This window comes from Phyllostomus discolor, chromosome 10 (assembly GCF_004126475.2).
Source record: "Phyllostomus discolor isolate MPI-MPIP mPhyDis1 chromosome 10, mPhyDis1.pri.v3, whole genome shotgun sequence".
NCBI lineage: Eukaryota > Metazoa > Chordata > Mammalia > Chiroptera > Phyllostomidae > Phyllostomus > Phyllostomus discolor.
The window spans coordinates 8,152,870-8,170,019 of NC_040912.2; the positions used below are offsets into that span (position 1 = coordinate 8,152,870).

At 47.0% G+C, this 17,150-nt stretch overlaps 1 protein-coding gene across 1 annotated transcript; it reads left to right on the top strand.

Annotated features, from left to right (window-relative positions):
• The first annotated feature begins 716 nt into the window (after positions 1-716).
• Positions 717-16,110, top strand: LOC114507763 (retinitis pigmentosa 9 protein). The gene is made up of 6 exons (XM_028525752.2): positions 717-1,401; positions 5,120-5,150; positions 6,409-6,538; positions 11,948-12,039; positions 14,154-14,215; positions 15,495-16,110. Exons 1-6 carry the CDS (start codon positions 1,232-1,234, stop codon positions 15,691-15,693), a joined length of 684 nt encoding a protein of 227 aa, XP_028381553.1. The 5' UTR covers positions 717-1,231; the 3' UTR covers positions 15,694-16,110.
• Positions 16,111-17,150: the final 1,040 nt, after the last annotated feature.

Sequence of the window (17,150 nt, forward strand, 5' to 3'; positions counted from 1 at the left end):
GGACTAAACACCCTACTCCTCGTGGTGCGGTCTGATGCGGTACACTGTCCGAATGTTGCTGGGTGAGAATGGAGTCAGCACAGGGGCGTGCCTAGACTTGGAGGCTGTTTTCTTTAACATGGGACCAAGTTTGATCCATTTTGTACCTTATTCCACATACTGCACATTTTCCTCTAGCCACCAGGACACTCACAGGTGCGCTTAGAGTTTATTTGCTGAGCTAACGCCACCTCATTGCTTTCCTTGGGCTCTCCCTTTGTAGATTCTGTAGCCACCACACCCCACGCCCCACTTCCTTCTGTTAAATTACATTTTCTTTGCTTCTCAGCTTCCTGAGACTGCATTCTTCTTGACTAGATGCAGAATGTCTTGCAAGGCATTTCTAGGCCCAGGCCATTTGCATGAACAGCTGGATTGTGGAGACCTGGTTTCCAAGTTTTGGGACACATCAGTGTGACACTGCATGTCTGTTCATAGTCCTTTGTGTGTGTGTGTTTATTTGGATTTCCTGTAATAAATATGAAACATCTCCCCAGATATTTTAGGTATTAATTATGTTGAATGCCACGTTTGAGGGAAATATTCCCTATGCAATTACTTTCACTTCCTTCGTGGTTTATTCCATTATGTTAAAACTAAACCAATTATTATAACCACATATCAGATAAAACTTTAAAAATACAGTCTAGCTAAGCACCGAACACTTTTGCATCCTGTCTCTGGGCCTCAGTCTCCATATCTAATATTAGTGTACGGTAATACATAAAGGTAGTACCAGAAATTAAGTGTTTAAAGATTAAATCAGATCCTATTAAGGGCTTAGCTCAATGACCAGCACATAAAAGCACTCAGTATATATTAGCTTTTCCATTTTCCGCACCCAAACCTTGTCTAAAAGCAACACACACTATTTTAACCAGGGATCGCACGCTCTAGCGGTCCCCGGGCAGCGGGGAAGGGCTTCCAACCGCCAGCATCCGTAGCTGTCGGCCGCCGCCAGGGGGCGCGCTCCGACGTCCGGGCACCCACCCGCCCAGCAGCGGGAGACTCTGCTGTCCGAGCCAGGACTGAAGGCCCCGCCGCGGGGAGGCGGGGACCAGCGGCCTCGGCCGGGACACCGGGCTCAGGCGGCGGGGTGGTGGCGGCGGCGGGAGGGGGCGCTGCAGTGACTCGGCGGGCGCGGCGCGGAGGAAGTGTCGTCCTCGCCGCCGCCTGAGCTGCGCGGGCCACGATGTCGTCCCGGCCCGGGCACGCCGACTCGGGGGCCGGGGGCACCCGGCGGCCGCGGGAGCCGAGGGAGCCGCGGGAGCCCCGGGATCAGGAGCTGCAGCGGCGCCGGGAGCAGAAGCGGCGGCGACGAGACGCGCAGCAGCTGCAGCAGCTCAAGCACCTGGAGTCCTTGTGAGTCCCCGCCCGCCTCCGGGCTCCTGCGAGAAATGGGCGCCGCCTGGACGCCATAGGCGGGTCTTCGGAGACCCGCCTGTAGGGGGCAGGCGGCCCAGCTCGCTTAGGATCCCGGGCCCCTGGCACTCGCCTCGCAGCCGCCCCGCAGAGGGAGGGAAGGTCGGCGCCCGGCTCCCCCCAGCCGCCAGAGCCAAGAGGGAACGCAAGCCCCACCCCCAGGTTCCGGGGCGCACTCGGGGGCGGGGAGCAGGGGGCGCTCCCACAGCGTGGAGCGGCTGTTGCTGTCCACGTGCCACTGTCAGAGTTTCGCCTGGCCTCTATTACGCGCTCTCTCTGGATTTGGAGACTGAATACGCGAGAAGTGCGCTTCGGTCCCTGTCTTTTCACGGTGTTCAGGTCACAGGACCCACTGTGACCCCGGTACAGTCTTTTCGTTTCTGTTACTAAGGAAAGAGAAAACGCAGTCCTGTAACGTTAGTGTGGTAAGAGTAAACAAAGGGGTGAGGGACCTGTCCCTAACTACTGCGAAGGCGGCCGGACAGGTAGAAGAGTGTTAGGGTTGCTCTCCAGCCCTGAGGACTTGAACCCGGATTAGGGGTGGAAGCTCAAGAAAAGAGTTAGGACCAGAGTCACACACACACTCTTGCAGGTGAGCCTAGCCCGACTTAAGAGGCACTGGGCTCCCAGCTTCTGAGAAGTCAAGGAGAGTCCAGGTAACCACTGGCAGGAGGGTAGGTTGTGCAGGAGATTGAAACATCAGGTGGGAGGTTGCATTAATGACCTTCCCGTTCTTGTCCGTCATTCTGCGATCCTGGAAGCAGCTGTAGGAGTCAGTGCCTCTTGAGCTATGACACCCGATGCTTTGCTTTCTTGGAGACCCGCCTGCTCTTCCCAGTGTGGCTCTTGAGCTGAATGTCACCTCAGTAGGGCAGTGGTGGCAGGATAGGGCACCCACAGTGCTGGCCCCCTGAGGCTCTCTGTTTGGTGCTGTCTGCCAAATTAAAGGTTTCTTACCCCATACACAATGGGGAAGACAACGTTTTTCCCCTCTTACATAAATGTAGTCTTCTTACTACACAGAGCAATTTATTGCCATCTGAATGAATGAACAATTGGCTTCTCAGATGGTACAAAGTAATGAATGACCTCCACTAACTTTTTTCAGTATTAAGAATTAACTGTGCCCTGGCTGGTGTGGTTCAGTGGGTTGAGCCCCTGCCTGCAAACCAAAAGGTCACCAGTTCGATTCCCAGTCAGGGCACATGCCTAGGTTGCTGGCCAGGTCCCAAGCTGGGGGCATGCAATAGGCAACCCATCAATGTTTCTCTCCCTCTCTCCTTTCCTTCCTCTTTCTCTAAAAAAAATAAATAAAATCTTAAAAAGTACTGCAAAGATACATGTGGACTTCTTGACGTTCAGAATTCAGAAGCCAAACTGCACATTAACACACTTCCATTTCCAAATCTGTTTATATATAGGAGTCAACTGTTACTTTAAACTTTGAGAATTATCCTTAATAGGTTAAATCAATGAATTGTTCAGCCCTAGGAAAAATCATGAACCACCTTCCTTTAAATTTGTGAAAACGATTGTGAAACGGACTTTTGAGGCAATGCGATTGCTAATAATAGATTTCCAAATGTGTATTTCCATCACACTTCTTTTCATCTTGGCAACAACAGTTACATATTTTTCAGGAACTTGGATTTCAGCTTGGCCATGTGTTGCTGTGTGTACAGCTCCTGTGGCTGGAAGGATTACTGGGTTGATAGGCTGGAACTCCCAAACTCCCTTGTGTGAGGCGCACCAGTTGTGTTTCTAATGAGCGCTTGTAGGTGAACTGTATCACTTTCCCAATGTATGCAGATTTCCAGTGTGATTGCTAAGCTTTAGCTATGTCTTGCTACCACTTTGTGTTGGAAAATACTTTATGCATTTGCTTTGGAAAAGTACTGCCTCGCACCTAAGCAGCTAAGTCTGCTCATGCCCAGGTGTTCATGGTGTGATATTCGGGGGGCAGGTCCTGCTCTGTCCGCTTAGGAAAGCTCTGGCATTGGTTATTTACCTCCCCTCAAGCCCTTGTCTCCCCCCTGTGCCCGGCCCAGGCCGTGGCCTTTGCGATGCTAGCGGTCCGGTCTTGAGCTGCCTCAGGAGGCCCCCGAGAACATCAGAACGTCCTCCACAGACCGGGCGGAAGCCGGCGCTGTGGAGTGCCCCTCCCGTGTGTGCTGTGAAATATCCACCCGTGAGGAAGTGGAGGCTCCGGGGGGGGAGGGGGTTAAGTAACTTGCCCAAGGTGCACAGCAGGGAGAACAAATCCGAATTCAGCCAAGAGTCTTTGTCTCCAAAGCCCATGGGATTCTGCTCTGTCGTGGCGCCCCGGACGGGGTCACAGCCACATCGTTGTAGGACTGGAGCATGCTGCTGGGGGGCGAGGGGTCTTTCACCCCCGGAGGACAGAACATCCTCTATTGGGGCAGTGATAAAAAGGTATTGGCCCATATCAATGTCTAATTCTCTCTTTTGACATTTATTCATGTTTTGCTGGGGATGGAAGCGATACATTACATTACAGAGAACTTGGAAAATTAGCCCTGCACCCACCATGTAGGTGCCCCCCGCCCATTTCCATGTTTCTGGAGTTAAGACACACCTTTAAGCCAGCGCCAGTGCCCAGATGTCCTCACAAATGAAATGTTCCTTGTGGAGGCATTGGGCAGGCCTGGGACGTGTGGTTTCCTGTTGATAGCCAATAGTGAGTACAGTGTTTAAAATGAGCATGAGCTTTCAGGGCAGATTCGCCGATTTGGAATCCAGAAGCCTCTTCCGGCAGCTCCCGCAGAGTTGTGGGAAGTTCAGGCGCACTGGGAGCCCCTGGGGGACGTGTGTCCTCAGGGCCCAGGCAGTCTGCAGACCGAAGGGAGAATGCGTTCCCACGCAGCCATTCTGGTGCTTAATCTGGCAGTTTTCTTTACTGAATGCTGCCTGTCGCCCAGGCCTCCTGCGGGGGTCCTGCGCCTGGAATCCAGTGAGGTCAGGGCGGGAGAGGAGCGCTGTCAGAGAGCTGAGGAGCAGGGGCAGCTGGCGTGGATCGGGTGGGCTCACTCTGGGCAGAGGGGTGGGTAGGAGGATCTTGAATGAAGTCCGGCTTGGAAATGGAAGGGGGAGCCTCTGGGACAGATCACCATCACTCCTCCCCCTACGATAGGCCCTTCCCTCCAGCTTTGCTCCGCCCCCTGACCCCACCCACCTAAGCTAACTGAGAGCCAGATGCTCAGCCCGCTCAGCCCACCCAGCCAGCGCAAGCCTCTGCAGCATTGAGTAAGTGAAATTTATGCTAGGTCCACAGCCTGACAACTATGGTGACAATTTGGAACCATAATGAACGCAAGGGCCTTCTTACCTCTCGTCTCTCCCGTAACCTCTTGCTTTCCCTTCTTCCCAAAATGAAATCATTGCGCTAAGACACCCAGTTAGTTACAATTTCAGTGAGTTGAAGTTGTAGATCTCAGCGGGATGGGGTATAGCGTCGGTTTATTTGTATGTGATCTCTTGCGTGCTGGGCATGTTTCATATTCCCTGTTTTAGGCATATGTAATTTTAGGTTTTAATTAAAAACATCCTTTTTATTTCAGCCTACAGTTGCTTTTTGCTCATTAAAATGTGTCGTGTTCCTGATAACATGGTTGATGATGGTTTTTTCTTTTCCTTCTAGCTACGAGAAACCTCCTCCTGGGCTTATCAAGGTCAGTGTGAAGTTCGTCCCTTCGGTTACTCTCTTAGGCGTGTCAGACTCAGTGCTCCGGCTCAGTCACTTGTTATGAGAACAGCTGCCCGTGGTTTCTGATTCTCCTCCACGATGGTCCTGTTTCTTCCCTGCAGACGCCAGTCACACACTTCGGGCTTTCTCAGGAGCCTGGTCCTTTGTAGAAGTTTCATCAACCCAGTGTCTGTCCCTAGGAAACCGGGACAGGTCCACGTTTCCCCCTCAGCCATCATCACCCCCTTCTTCCCCAGCAGGCCCTGGGGAGCCCTGGCACTGGTCCAGCCCCAAGTCCCTGGTGCAGGAGCCCCCCCCCCCCCTCCAGCAGCCTGGCCCCGGGCATCCTCTCACAGTGGGGAGAGAGACTTAGAGGAGTGGTTCAAGGCCAAAGCAGCCTTTTCAGTATAAGGATTTACACTTTCAATTAAAAAAATGATTTAAAATTATTTCATTGTAAATTTAATATTCACGGAAGCTGGACAAAAAAGCTCCTTAATTGTCAATGCAGTTACTCAGGGGTGAAGATGCGTATCAGAGATACAGCATGTGTGGGACTGGAAAGCATGACAGTGACCTTTAAGGTAAAATAAGCTATTTCTATTCTCGACAACTTCATGTAATGGGCCGCATACCTTGTCTCCTTCCACAAAGAGTATGAGGTAGCGAAACCTTTTATTTTTTTAATCCTCACCTGAGAATATGTTTATCGATTTGAAGAGAGCGGAACGGGGAGAGAGAGAGAAACATTGATGTGAGAGAGAAACATCAATTGGTCGCCTCCCATACGTGACCCAACCTAGGGGCACAAACCCACAACCTAGGTATGTGTCCTGACCGGGAATCAAACCCACAGTCTTTTGGTTATGGGACAATGCTCCAACTAACTGAACCACCCAGCCAGGCCAGTTGAAAATCCTTTTTGTGGTCTTAGAATGTAATATGCATTAGAATTTAGATAGAGCTCACAAGTCATTCCTGTGAAGGACAGATTTCTATTTTACTTCACTAGTAACTTTTCTCCAAAAACATTTGCTTCATTCTCATGATGTAATTCCTCTGGTGCAGTCATTTCCATTTGTCTGTCTGGTCTCATTGTCTTTCTGGTTCCTGGGAGGGTAAGTAATGATGACCATGGGAGCTCCACCCCCTGAGAAAGCCCGGCAATGCTGTGTTCTCAAGCAGGTGGGAGAGAATTCCGGCGCTTTTTGGCCGTATCGGTTACACACCGTTTTCTGTTCTAGGAAGATGAGACGAGGCCAGAAGACTGCATACCAGATGTACCAGGCAATGAACATGCCAGGGAGTTTCTGGCTCATGCACCGACAAAAGGCCTTTGGATGCCGCTGGGGAAGGAGGTCAAAGTCATGCAGTGTGAGTGTGGAAGTGCGTCCAGCCCTCCTGAACACACGCAAGTTACGGACCACCAGTCACAAAGCACATTTACCCTTTCACTCACCTCACTCCGTTAAAGTCATGGCATGATCTGTTTTGTAGAGTCAGACACCAACGCGCACGTGTCAGTAAGTGGCCCGAGGTAAGAGGTGCAGCAAAGGTGTGACTCCGGGGCTCCTGCCTCCAAGGGCAGCGGCCTCCCCACAGGACGGAGCTGCCTGCGGAGTGCACTCGTGTGCAGTACTCCTGCAACAGAGAGGGTCTTGCGAGGCAGCAGTGCCGTGGGGCACAAGGGGTGCATCAGACGGCAGGTCCCTTTGGGTCTTGCCTCAGTCAGTCCCCTCCGTCGGCGGTGTTGAGGTTCACCCAGAGAGGAGCCACAGGCCACAGAGGGTGGGTTTGGGCCGGGCAGAGCTCTGCGTGCACACCCGCACCCCTGCAGAGCAGCAGCACCTGCGTCCTGCACAAGGTGGCGTTGGAAGGAAGGGTCCCGCAGCCTGTTAAAGACATCTGTGCGTACAGAGGTTCTTCGTGCACATAATTAAAATAGCTGTTCCTTGTCTCTTTTTCTCCACTCCCACCGAAGCACTTTTGGTTGGTTATCTTGATATGTCTTATGTCTGAAGGTTGTGCCTGTACTGTATGGATTTTTCAGGTGTGGGCATTACCTGCTGACATTGTACAATGGATGATGAAAACTGGGCTCACTCCTGCTCACACCATACACATGCCCTTATTATACCTCATCCTCCTGGGAATAGTGTTGTCATAATTTTGGCTCAGTCACTCTTTGGTATTTGTTCTCTTACTGAGAACAAATATTCAGAACTGAGTCACATAGTAAACTGACTGCTTTTTCTCTCAAGCATCCTGAATAACGCTCTTACTTCCCCCAGAATTAATGGTCATCTTATTCTGTTGTTGCTGTTGTTTTGTTTTTGCGGAGCAGTGTTTGTTTTGTTCATTTGTGATTTTTATTGTTTTTTTTATTTCCATGTACATTATTTCTTATTCAACCCGAAATCGTTCCCAAGCTTGGATCTTAAGACCTTCAGATGCTTGAGGTATTCAGTCTGTTTCATGTTTCTGAATGTATTTGCTGCCAATCCTCCAGGAGTCTCGCTTCAGTGTGTGTTAGGGATTGAATATCTGTGTCCCCTCGCCCCTACCCCACCTCACCTGCACCCCGCAAGTTCCTATGTTCCAGCCCTGACTCCCACTGAGATGGTATTGGGAGATGGGGCCCTTGGGAGATGATCAGGGTGAGATGCAGCAATAAGGGTGGCCCTCCTGGTGCGATTAGTTTGTTTTAAAAGAAGAGAAGCCAGAGAGCCATCCTCTCTGTCTCCACTGTGTGAGCACACAGAGAGCACTCATCAGAAACTGACCTCGCTGGCGCCCTGACCTTGGACTTCCCATCTCCAGCACCTGGAGGAAATAAAGGTCTGCATTTTGCTGCGGCAGCCCGAGCTGACTCTAAGACACCGTCCTTCTGCAGTTTCCGTTGTCCTCTTCCTGAGTCCAAGGCCTGCTTCCTGCGTGTTGATCCTCTTTGTTGTTACATTCTCTTGTTACGGTGGAGTGCATCCTCTCACAGCTGCCTTTGACATGGCTTTGTAGGGGATCCAATTTTCAGGACCTTTAAAGGAATATCTTTATTTTACAGATTCTACGATTTGCTTGGTTTAAAAAATCAGCTTCTTTGATACGATTTTGTATATAGAAACACCTAATGATGCTACAAAAATAAAAACTTGTGGAACTAGTAAGTGAATTTGGTAAAGTAGCAAGATACAAAGTCAACACACAAAAATCCGTTGCATTTCTCTACACCGGCAACGGACAATCTGAAAAGGAACACACAGAAATGATGCTGCCATGTATAGTAACATCAAAGCCGTACAACATGCTTAGGAATTAACCAAAGAGGTGAAAGACTGACGCAATGAAAACTGTAACCAGTGCCAAAATTAATGAAAGGTAACGTAAGTAAATGGCAGCACATCCCATGTTCGTGGTTGGAAGACTTGATGTTGTGAAGATATTGATACACCCAAAGTGATCTCCAGGTTCAGTGCAATTACTATGATAATCCCAATGTCACTTTTTTTTTTTTTTGGAAATAGAAAAACCCATCGTAAAATCCATCTGGAATCTCAGGGACCCCACATAGCCTGAAGAATCTTGGGGAAAAGAGAACACAGCTGGAGGACTCACACTTCCTGATTTCAAAAGTTACGGTAATCAGAACAGTGTGGTCCTGGTGGAAAGACAGACACGTGGACCAATGGAAGGGAGGAGAGGGCGCAGAAATAAAACCCTGCTTATGGGGTGGAATCACTTTTGACGGTGGTGACAGTGGTGTCAAGGCCATTGAGTGGGGACAGGACAGTCCTTTCAGCAAATGGTGCTGGGAAAACTGGATCTCCATTTGCCAACGAATGAAGTTGGGCCGTTCTCTAATATTCACAAAAATGAACTCTGAGTGGATCAAAGACTTCAATGTAAGACCTAAAACTACAAAACTCCTAGAAGAAAACATAGAGCTGAGGCTGCACGAAATTGGACTTGGCAATGACTTCTTGGATGAAACGCCAAAGGCACAGGGACCAAAGGAAAAAATAGACAAATCTGACTTCATGAAAAATTAAAAATCCCATGAATAAAAAATATGATCAATAGCATAAAAAGGCAATCCACAAAATGGGAGAAAACATTAACATTTGCAAATCATATACCTGATAAAGAATGTACAGAGAATTCCTAAATAACACAACAACAAAAGGACAACCTGATTAAAATTTGGCAAAGGATTTGAATAGACATTCTTCCAAGGAGGATATGAGTGTATATACAAATGACCAATAAGCTCACAAAAACATGCTCAACACCACTAATCATTAGGGGAATGCAAATGAAAACCACACTGAGGCACCTGCCACCTCATACCCACTAGGGTGGCTACTATCAAAAAAAACCCCAGAAATAAAATGTTGGCAAGAATGTGGAGGAACTGGAACCTTGGCATAGTGTTGCTGGGACTGTGAGTGGTACAACAGCCACTATGGGAAAAAGTATTGTGCTTCCTTCAAAAAACTAAAAATAAAATGACCGCGTGACTCAGCGATTCCGCTTCTGGGCGTACACCGAGAAGAACTGAAAGCCGGGTCTTGAGATGTTTGGACACCCGTGTTTACAGCAGCATGATTCCCAACAGCCAAAAGGCAGAAGCAGCCTGTGCCCATCGCCAGATGCATGGGAAGATGAAATACAGAGAATATGGACAATGAAATAATATCAAGTCTTAAAAAGGGGAGGGAATCTGTCACATGCCACAACAAGGGTGAACCCTGAGAGCAGTACCCTGAGTGACATAAGCTAGTCACAAAAAGACAGACACTGTCTGATTTCGCTTACGTGACGAACGTAGGGTACTCACAGTCCTAGAGACAGGAACAAGAACAGTGATTGCTGCCGAATCCCTGGGGCAGGGGTGGGGTGGGGAATGGGGAGTCACTGCTTAACAGGAATAGAGTTTCGGTTTTACAGAAGAATAGAGTCGTGGAGATGGATGGCGATGGTGGTAAATTGTATGTTATGTGTACAGGCAAACGTCGTTTTATTGTGTTATTTACAAATGGAAGGCAAGTCCTTTCGCCAACGAAAAGATTACGACTTGCTGTATTGCAATGCTCACTTTATTGTGATGGTCTGGAACCAGACCCACAGCATCTCCAAGGTCTGCCTGCAGTTTACCACAATTTTTTTTAAAAAATCTGAACAGTTACAGAGTAGTAGATGGAACCCCAGTGTGGGTTTGAACTGCATGGGTCCACTTGTACACAGATCTTTTTCAATGAGTATTATAAATGTATTTCCTCTTCTGTATGATTTTCTTAATAACATTTTCCTTTCTCTAGCTTACTCTATTTTTTTAAAGATTTTATTTATTAATTTTTAGGGAGGGAAGGGAGGGAGAAAGAGAGAGAGAGAGAGAGAAACATCAATGTGCGGTTGCTGGGGGTTATGGCCTGCAACCCAGGAATGTACCCTGGCTGGGACTCGAACCTGGGACACTTTGGTTCCCAGCCCGCGCTCAATCCACTGAGCTATGCCGGCCAGGGCTTCTATTTATATGTACACAACACATACCACATACAAAATATGTGTTCACCAGCTATGTAAGTTATCAGCAAGCCTTTCTCAGTCAGCAATAGGAAGTTAAGTTTTGGCGGACTCAAAAGATATTTGTGGATTTTCAGCTGACATTGGGGCTTTTCAAGGGTTGCACAAACCGCGTCTTCCCCCTCCGAGGGTACAACCTGCTGCTGGCACAGCTCCGCGGTTGTAAGGCTGCTGCTTGTCAAAACTTGTACGAGGGGTGGGAGGGGCTTGGGAGTGGGTCCAGTTGAAATGCCTGGAATTTGCTGTTCTTATCAAGGTTTACTAGTTTTCCTTGCATGAATGCTCCGCAGGTGGTGGCCAGCCTTCGGTTAAAAATTCCCAGGGTTTCGCCGAAGTCGATTTGGGCAAATTTGCAGCTACCGTCAATGCTCGTGTGCAGGAACGGATTTATGGAGACCGCCCCTTGGCCATTGTTGACATACTTCCTGGGTTATTCCTTTGGAAAAGAATTCTCTTCATTATCATTTTTATGATTTCTCAGGAAGGGAATGGAAGCAGATAAATATGTTTAGATGCCATCTTTACCCAGAAGTCTACAGCTTTTTTTTTTTTTTAAGTGTGAAAATCACTACTCTGATGAGGTCGTTGCATTTCACTTACCATTTTGTACAGTAGTTATTTGCACTGACTTGGAAAATAAGAGTCTTTGGGCTGGGAGCAGAGCCAGTTTCACCGAGAAATAAATGGCATTTAAGCTTCTGGGCACCTCGGTTGTGCCTGTCAGAGGCCTGCAGGGACCCATCGAGATACTGACATAATCATACGACTTTGTAAAATTTGTCAAGGCAAGATATTCTTTCCTCCTAAAGATCCCCTGCTTCCCAGTCCCCACAAAGCTTAGATTCATCCCTGACATGATAAAAGACATATCTATCTATATATATATCCTATACATACTTTCATTCATTTTATTGGTTGTAGTGTTATCTAGAACAGGGGTTCTTAAACTTTAATATGTCTACAAATCACCAGTAAATCTTTCGAAATTCAAGTTTGCATCATTATTTCTGGGTGGGCCTACTATTCTATGTTTCTGACAATCTCGATTTTCTAGGATCTTACATGGTTCATTTGCTGATGGCATTTGTTCTTAGAATGGGAGTTTAATGACAAAAACTTTAATGTGATCTACTGATTCTTTACCTTCACTAACTGAGACCACGTCATCCTACAGCAGTATTTCCTTTTCTTCTGTGTCTTTAGGTTGGCGCTGTAAGCGCTATGGTCACCGAACGGGCGACAAAGAGTGCCCCTTCTTTATCAAAGGCAACCAAAAGCTAGAACAGTTCCGAGTGGTAAGTAGGACCCCAGAGTGTCAATGTATGTTTACAAAACACGGTGAATACCCATGAATCGGGCAGTCACGAGTGAGCTGGAGGTTCATGGAAAATATATTCACAGAAACTTTTTGGCCAAATACCTGCATCTCTGTTAAGTTGAAAATTTGTAACAGATTAGCTACATTAATGAAAAAACTAACTTGTTTTTTTTTAAAGATTTTTATTTATTTATTTCCAGAGAGAGGGGAAGGGAGGGAGAGAAACATCACTGTGTAGTTGCCCCTCATGCACCCCTCAACTGGGAACCTGGCTCACAACCCAGTCATGTGCCCTGACTGGGAATCAAACCAGCGACCCTTTGGTTTGCAGACCAGTGCTCAGTCCACTGAGCCACACCAGCCAGGGTGAAAAAACTAACTTCTTACTGAAGTGTTATTCACTTATGCCTTGGAAATGGTGCTTCTTTTTCTGAAGCAGACACTGTTATTTATTCAATCATTTTTTAACTTACATAAAATATTATGTTATGAAACATGATTTGTGAAATTAAAATTAGGGTTTTAGTTTCCCAGTCTTTATCTAAAAGTAGATGTCTTTAAATTATAAGCTAGAAGTGTATATATAAGTTATATATGCTCTTTATTTTTTAAAGATTTTATTTACTTATTTTTAAAGAGAGGGAAAGGGAGGGAGAAGGAGAGGGAGAGAAACCCCAATGTGCAAGAGCTTCTCGCACACCCCCATCTGGGCACCTGGCCCACAGCCCAGGCATGTGCCATGACTGGGAATCGAACTGGTGACCTTTCGGTTGTCCAATCTTCTGAGCCATACCAGCCAGGGCTATAGATTCACTTTAGATGACAGTAAAAGAAAGCTTTCCTTTCCTCACTTTTTTTTAATGGTCACTTCCCCGAGGTATTAACTGACCATCCAGTAGTTGCATCTCCCACGTGAGGCACGCTGCCGTCTGGACGGCCAAGGCCGTCAGCATGTGTCCAACCAGGATCCACAGGCATTCCCCAAAGTGTTGTAGCCATTGAAAATACCGTTTTCCTTTCTAATAATCTCAAATAATTTTGATCAACCATTCCACTTCTACATGGAGTGTCAATTCTTATAGCTACTATAGAACACAGAGTGGTAATAAACCTCAAAAACTTTAAACACATTCTTGTTTTATTTTTTGACTCAGAAATCCCACTTCTAAGAATTTACCTTAAGGACATAAGAGAACATCACTATATACACAACTGAGTATGTATGTATCAGGATAACTTTCATAATTAATTATATGATTGAAAAATTGGAAACTAAAGGAAAATAGGAAATAATAGTCCAACATAGCAACATAAAATACTGTAGCAAAAATTATTTAGCCATTAGGGATGATGTTTTAGAAGAATGTGTAATGTTAATAGGAAAATGTTCATGACAACAACTGAAAAGCAATAGAGTTGTATATGTAAAATGAGTATGATTTTTCATAAATTATGAATAATGATCGAAGGAAAGAGACCAAATGTTAATAGTAATTATCCCTTGGGTAGTAAGGTAATAGATTTTTAATTGATTTTTTGGTAATATCTAAAGTTTCTATAATAAATATTTCTTCTTTTTAAAAATTGAGGAAATTCACATACCATAACATTTCCCATAAATGTATACTTATTTTTTAGGAATTCAAGTCATTTTAAATTATCTGTACTTGCTATATAGTTCAAGGCTTTGTTTAGTGTATTTAAGATCTATTTTTGTGTACCTGTAAATGTTTCATTCTTATAATCCATTTGTTTTTTTAAACGCCATCTCTTAGTCATGTATCCACATAGAGCAAAGAGAATAACCTCAATATTTCTCCCTTGAATAGTGATTCATGATTCTGCCAGGGTTTATTTCCTTATAAAGGATATTTAAATTGCATGCTATATTTTTCCAATTGGAAAACTCTTTTCATAGCCTCAATGAGTTTGCAGTGATGGTTAGCCTTAGGAAGTCTTAGAACATGTTAAAAAAAAAAAACTATAGCAAATTGGAAAAAAATAACTGGTTTTAGTAACATAAGGACGTAATGTTTATTTACCTATGGTCCATGCAGCCTAACCCAACCTTAACCTTGTCTAACCCTCAAGGCACATGAGGATCCCATGTATGACATCATACGGGAGAATAAAAGACACGAGAAGGATATAAGGTGAGGTTCCCTGACGATGATAACAACATCCTCTTAAAGTTTTAAATTGTATTACCGTAAATGGGAAACAACCATTCCAGTGTTAGACTAATAAATATGGCGCTTCAAACAGTGACAAACTTGGAGCAGGAGTGATCCCTGCACGGGCGGGTGCGCGGGGAAGGAGTGGGGCAGCCCCTTCCTCTCGGGTTAGCTGAAGGCAGTGGGCGTGGCCCGGCCCGCTCCCACCGCGGAGGGTTGGTGCTGGCAGCCTGCGCTGTGGCGTCTGGATCAGCCGCGTGATTGGTTCTCTTACATCTCATTTAGTGTATCTTCTCCCACGTCTTTAGGGATTTGAGCCATTGTTAATATTATTCTTAAACATAAAAAAAAGATAGTGAAAACACAGGAGGGTGATTTTCCCCCCAAAAGTTGGTGGTCCCGAGTTATAAATCTGGAAGAGGTAGATCAGCTGGTACGCACTGGAGCAGTGGGGGGTGATTTAGGAATGTATGCATCTGTTAGAAGTCGTAACAGCAGGGACTATGGAAACACGTAGACACGCTCTCCTTGGGCACGCCCACTCGAATCTCCTTTTCTTTTTCTTTTTTTTTTTTAAAGATTTTATTTATTATTTTTAGAGAGGGAAGGGAGGGACTAAGAGAGAGAGAGAGAAACATCAATGTGCGGTTGCTGGGGGTCATGGCCTGCAACCCAGGCGTGTACCCTGACTGGGAATCAAACTTGCGACACTTTGGTTCGCAGCCCACGCTCAATCCACTGAGCTACGCCAGCCAGGGCTTTCGAATCTCCTTTTCAAGTGAATTCTCTGTCTCCTAAACCATAAGGGTCCCCATAAGACTTGCAACCAGGGGAGCAGTGGGCAGCGACAGCTCATCCTGGGACGACCCCCTGCACCTGTCCCCAAGGCCCCCCTTTCTGGCACCTTCCAGTGAACTGCCAGCAGCCCTGCTGGGGCGCTCTCCCGTTGCTTCTTCTGTGTCGGGCCCTTCCTTGTGTCACTGTCCCCAGCTCTAACCAGCATTTTCCCAAAGTCAAAGAAGAAGCATGCAGAAATATTCAGGGCACTGAAAAGAGCACAGAATGCTTGCACCCTGGTTCCAGCCCTGGGGAGTAGCCGTGGATGGGGTTGAGGCTGCGGAAAACACCCAAAACTAAGTACTTAATGTGCTTACTGGGGTGATAAGTTTGTGGCTTTTGTTACCCTCACTGCTAATCTTACACCTAAAAAAATTTTAAGTTACGGTTTATGGTCCTCTGACCAATCTTACCTGTTCAGGATACAACAGCTAAAGCAGTTACTGGAAGATTCCACCTCAGATGATGATGGGAGCAGCTCTAGCTCCTCAGAGGACAAGGAGAGACCCAAGAAAAGGAGGAAGAAAGAAAAGCATAAGAAAAAGAAGAAAGAGAAGAAGAAGAAGAAGAAACGAAAGCACAAGTCTTCCAAGTCACACGAGAGCTCGGACTCGGACTGACAGGCACTGGGCTTGTTCAGACTCTCGTCTCGGGGATCGGACACTGGGGCCAGAGAGCAGGGGACCGCGGGGTCGGCGAGGCCGGGAGAGAGGACACCAGTGAGGCTGCCTGGGGTCACACACGTGCGTTCTCACCTACCTTCCAGTGGAGGTGTGACCAGCGGAGAGGGACTCACACCTTCCCAGGTGCCTGCTCCAGGCGGCAGCTGACTTCTGGCAGGAAAGCTCTTTCCGGTGTCGTCCTGCTGGTCACTGGGGTGTGTGATTCCTGCGGGATGGCAGGACCGAGGGGGCTCTGAGGACACACCCCGGGTGCTGTCACCCTCCACCGTGAGGCTGCTGAGTTCCCAGCCTGCAGGCTGGACCTTCCTCTGTTCTTCAAGATAGTAATAAAAGGTCGTTATTTATTTTTTCAAATGTGTTTATTTCTTTATTTCTGAATAATACCTGTGTGTTTGAAATGTAAAAGGTACATAAGGTTCAATTATGAAAATCCTTCTTCCCCAGCTACTCAGTTCGCTTCCCCAATGGGAACAGCACCAGGTTGGGGGGAGCTGTCTAGAAATACTTAAAGTACCTTAAGCAAATGGGGGGGTTTCTCTTTTGACATAAGTGCGAGCATGCTGTCCACACTTGTCGGCACTGTTTTTAGTTTTCACTTTTAACCCAGCGTGTGCAGGGCGACGGGCCTTGCTGCACAGAAAAGACCCGTGTTCGTAAACCCTGGCACCACGGGTCGAGTTTGTTTTTTTGAGGGGGGGGAGTTGAATATCCTGTAATAACAATGAAAAAGCATGCATTTAACTTACTTGGATCTTACGGCCATTTTCCCATGATGATTATTTTCCCCAGAATAATTGAGTTAGACACATTTTAAGGGATTAGGGATGACTGTACTGCGTGAACTGCTCACATTGCCCTGTTGGTTAGGCACAGCCTACCTGGAAATGCCCAGCTTTGACTGCACAGCCCAGGCAGCTCAGGAGGTTTGGGGGTGGGGGCAGTGTCTGTTCTCTGACGGCCACAGGGGGGCCGGATGTTGTTCCAGAGCGAATGTCTCCCCCTCTCTGCCAGGGTCTGTTGCTGCTTTCACCCTCGGGGTCCCCGGAACTCAGCATTCCCTCTTCTGGTCCCTTCCCCTGGGCGTTGGATTCCCTGTCTCTCTTTTTGTTTTCTTAAGATCTTATTTATTTTGGGGGGGGGGGAGAAAGAGAGAGAGAAAAGCTGATGTGGGAGAGACAGGGATTGGTTGCCTCTCGTCCATGCTCCGACTGGGACCGAACCTGCAAACCTCGAAAGCAGTTCCTTTCGTTTTCGTTTGCCTTTTTGCATCTCACCTGGAATAATTGTACGGCTACCAAGCTGTACCTCGGGCTCACACCATCTCGAGAAGTCCTCGGTCCCACGGAGAGTTAAAAATAAAGGCCATTTCCCAACAGGATGACTTAGAGGCAACT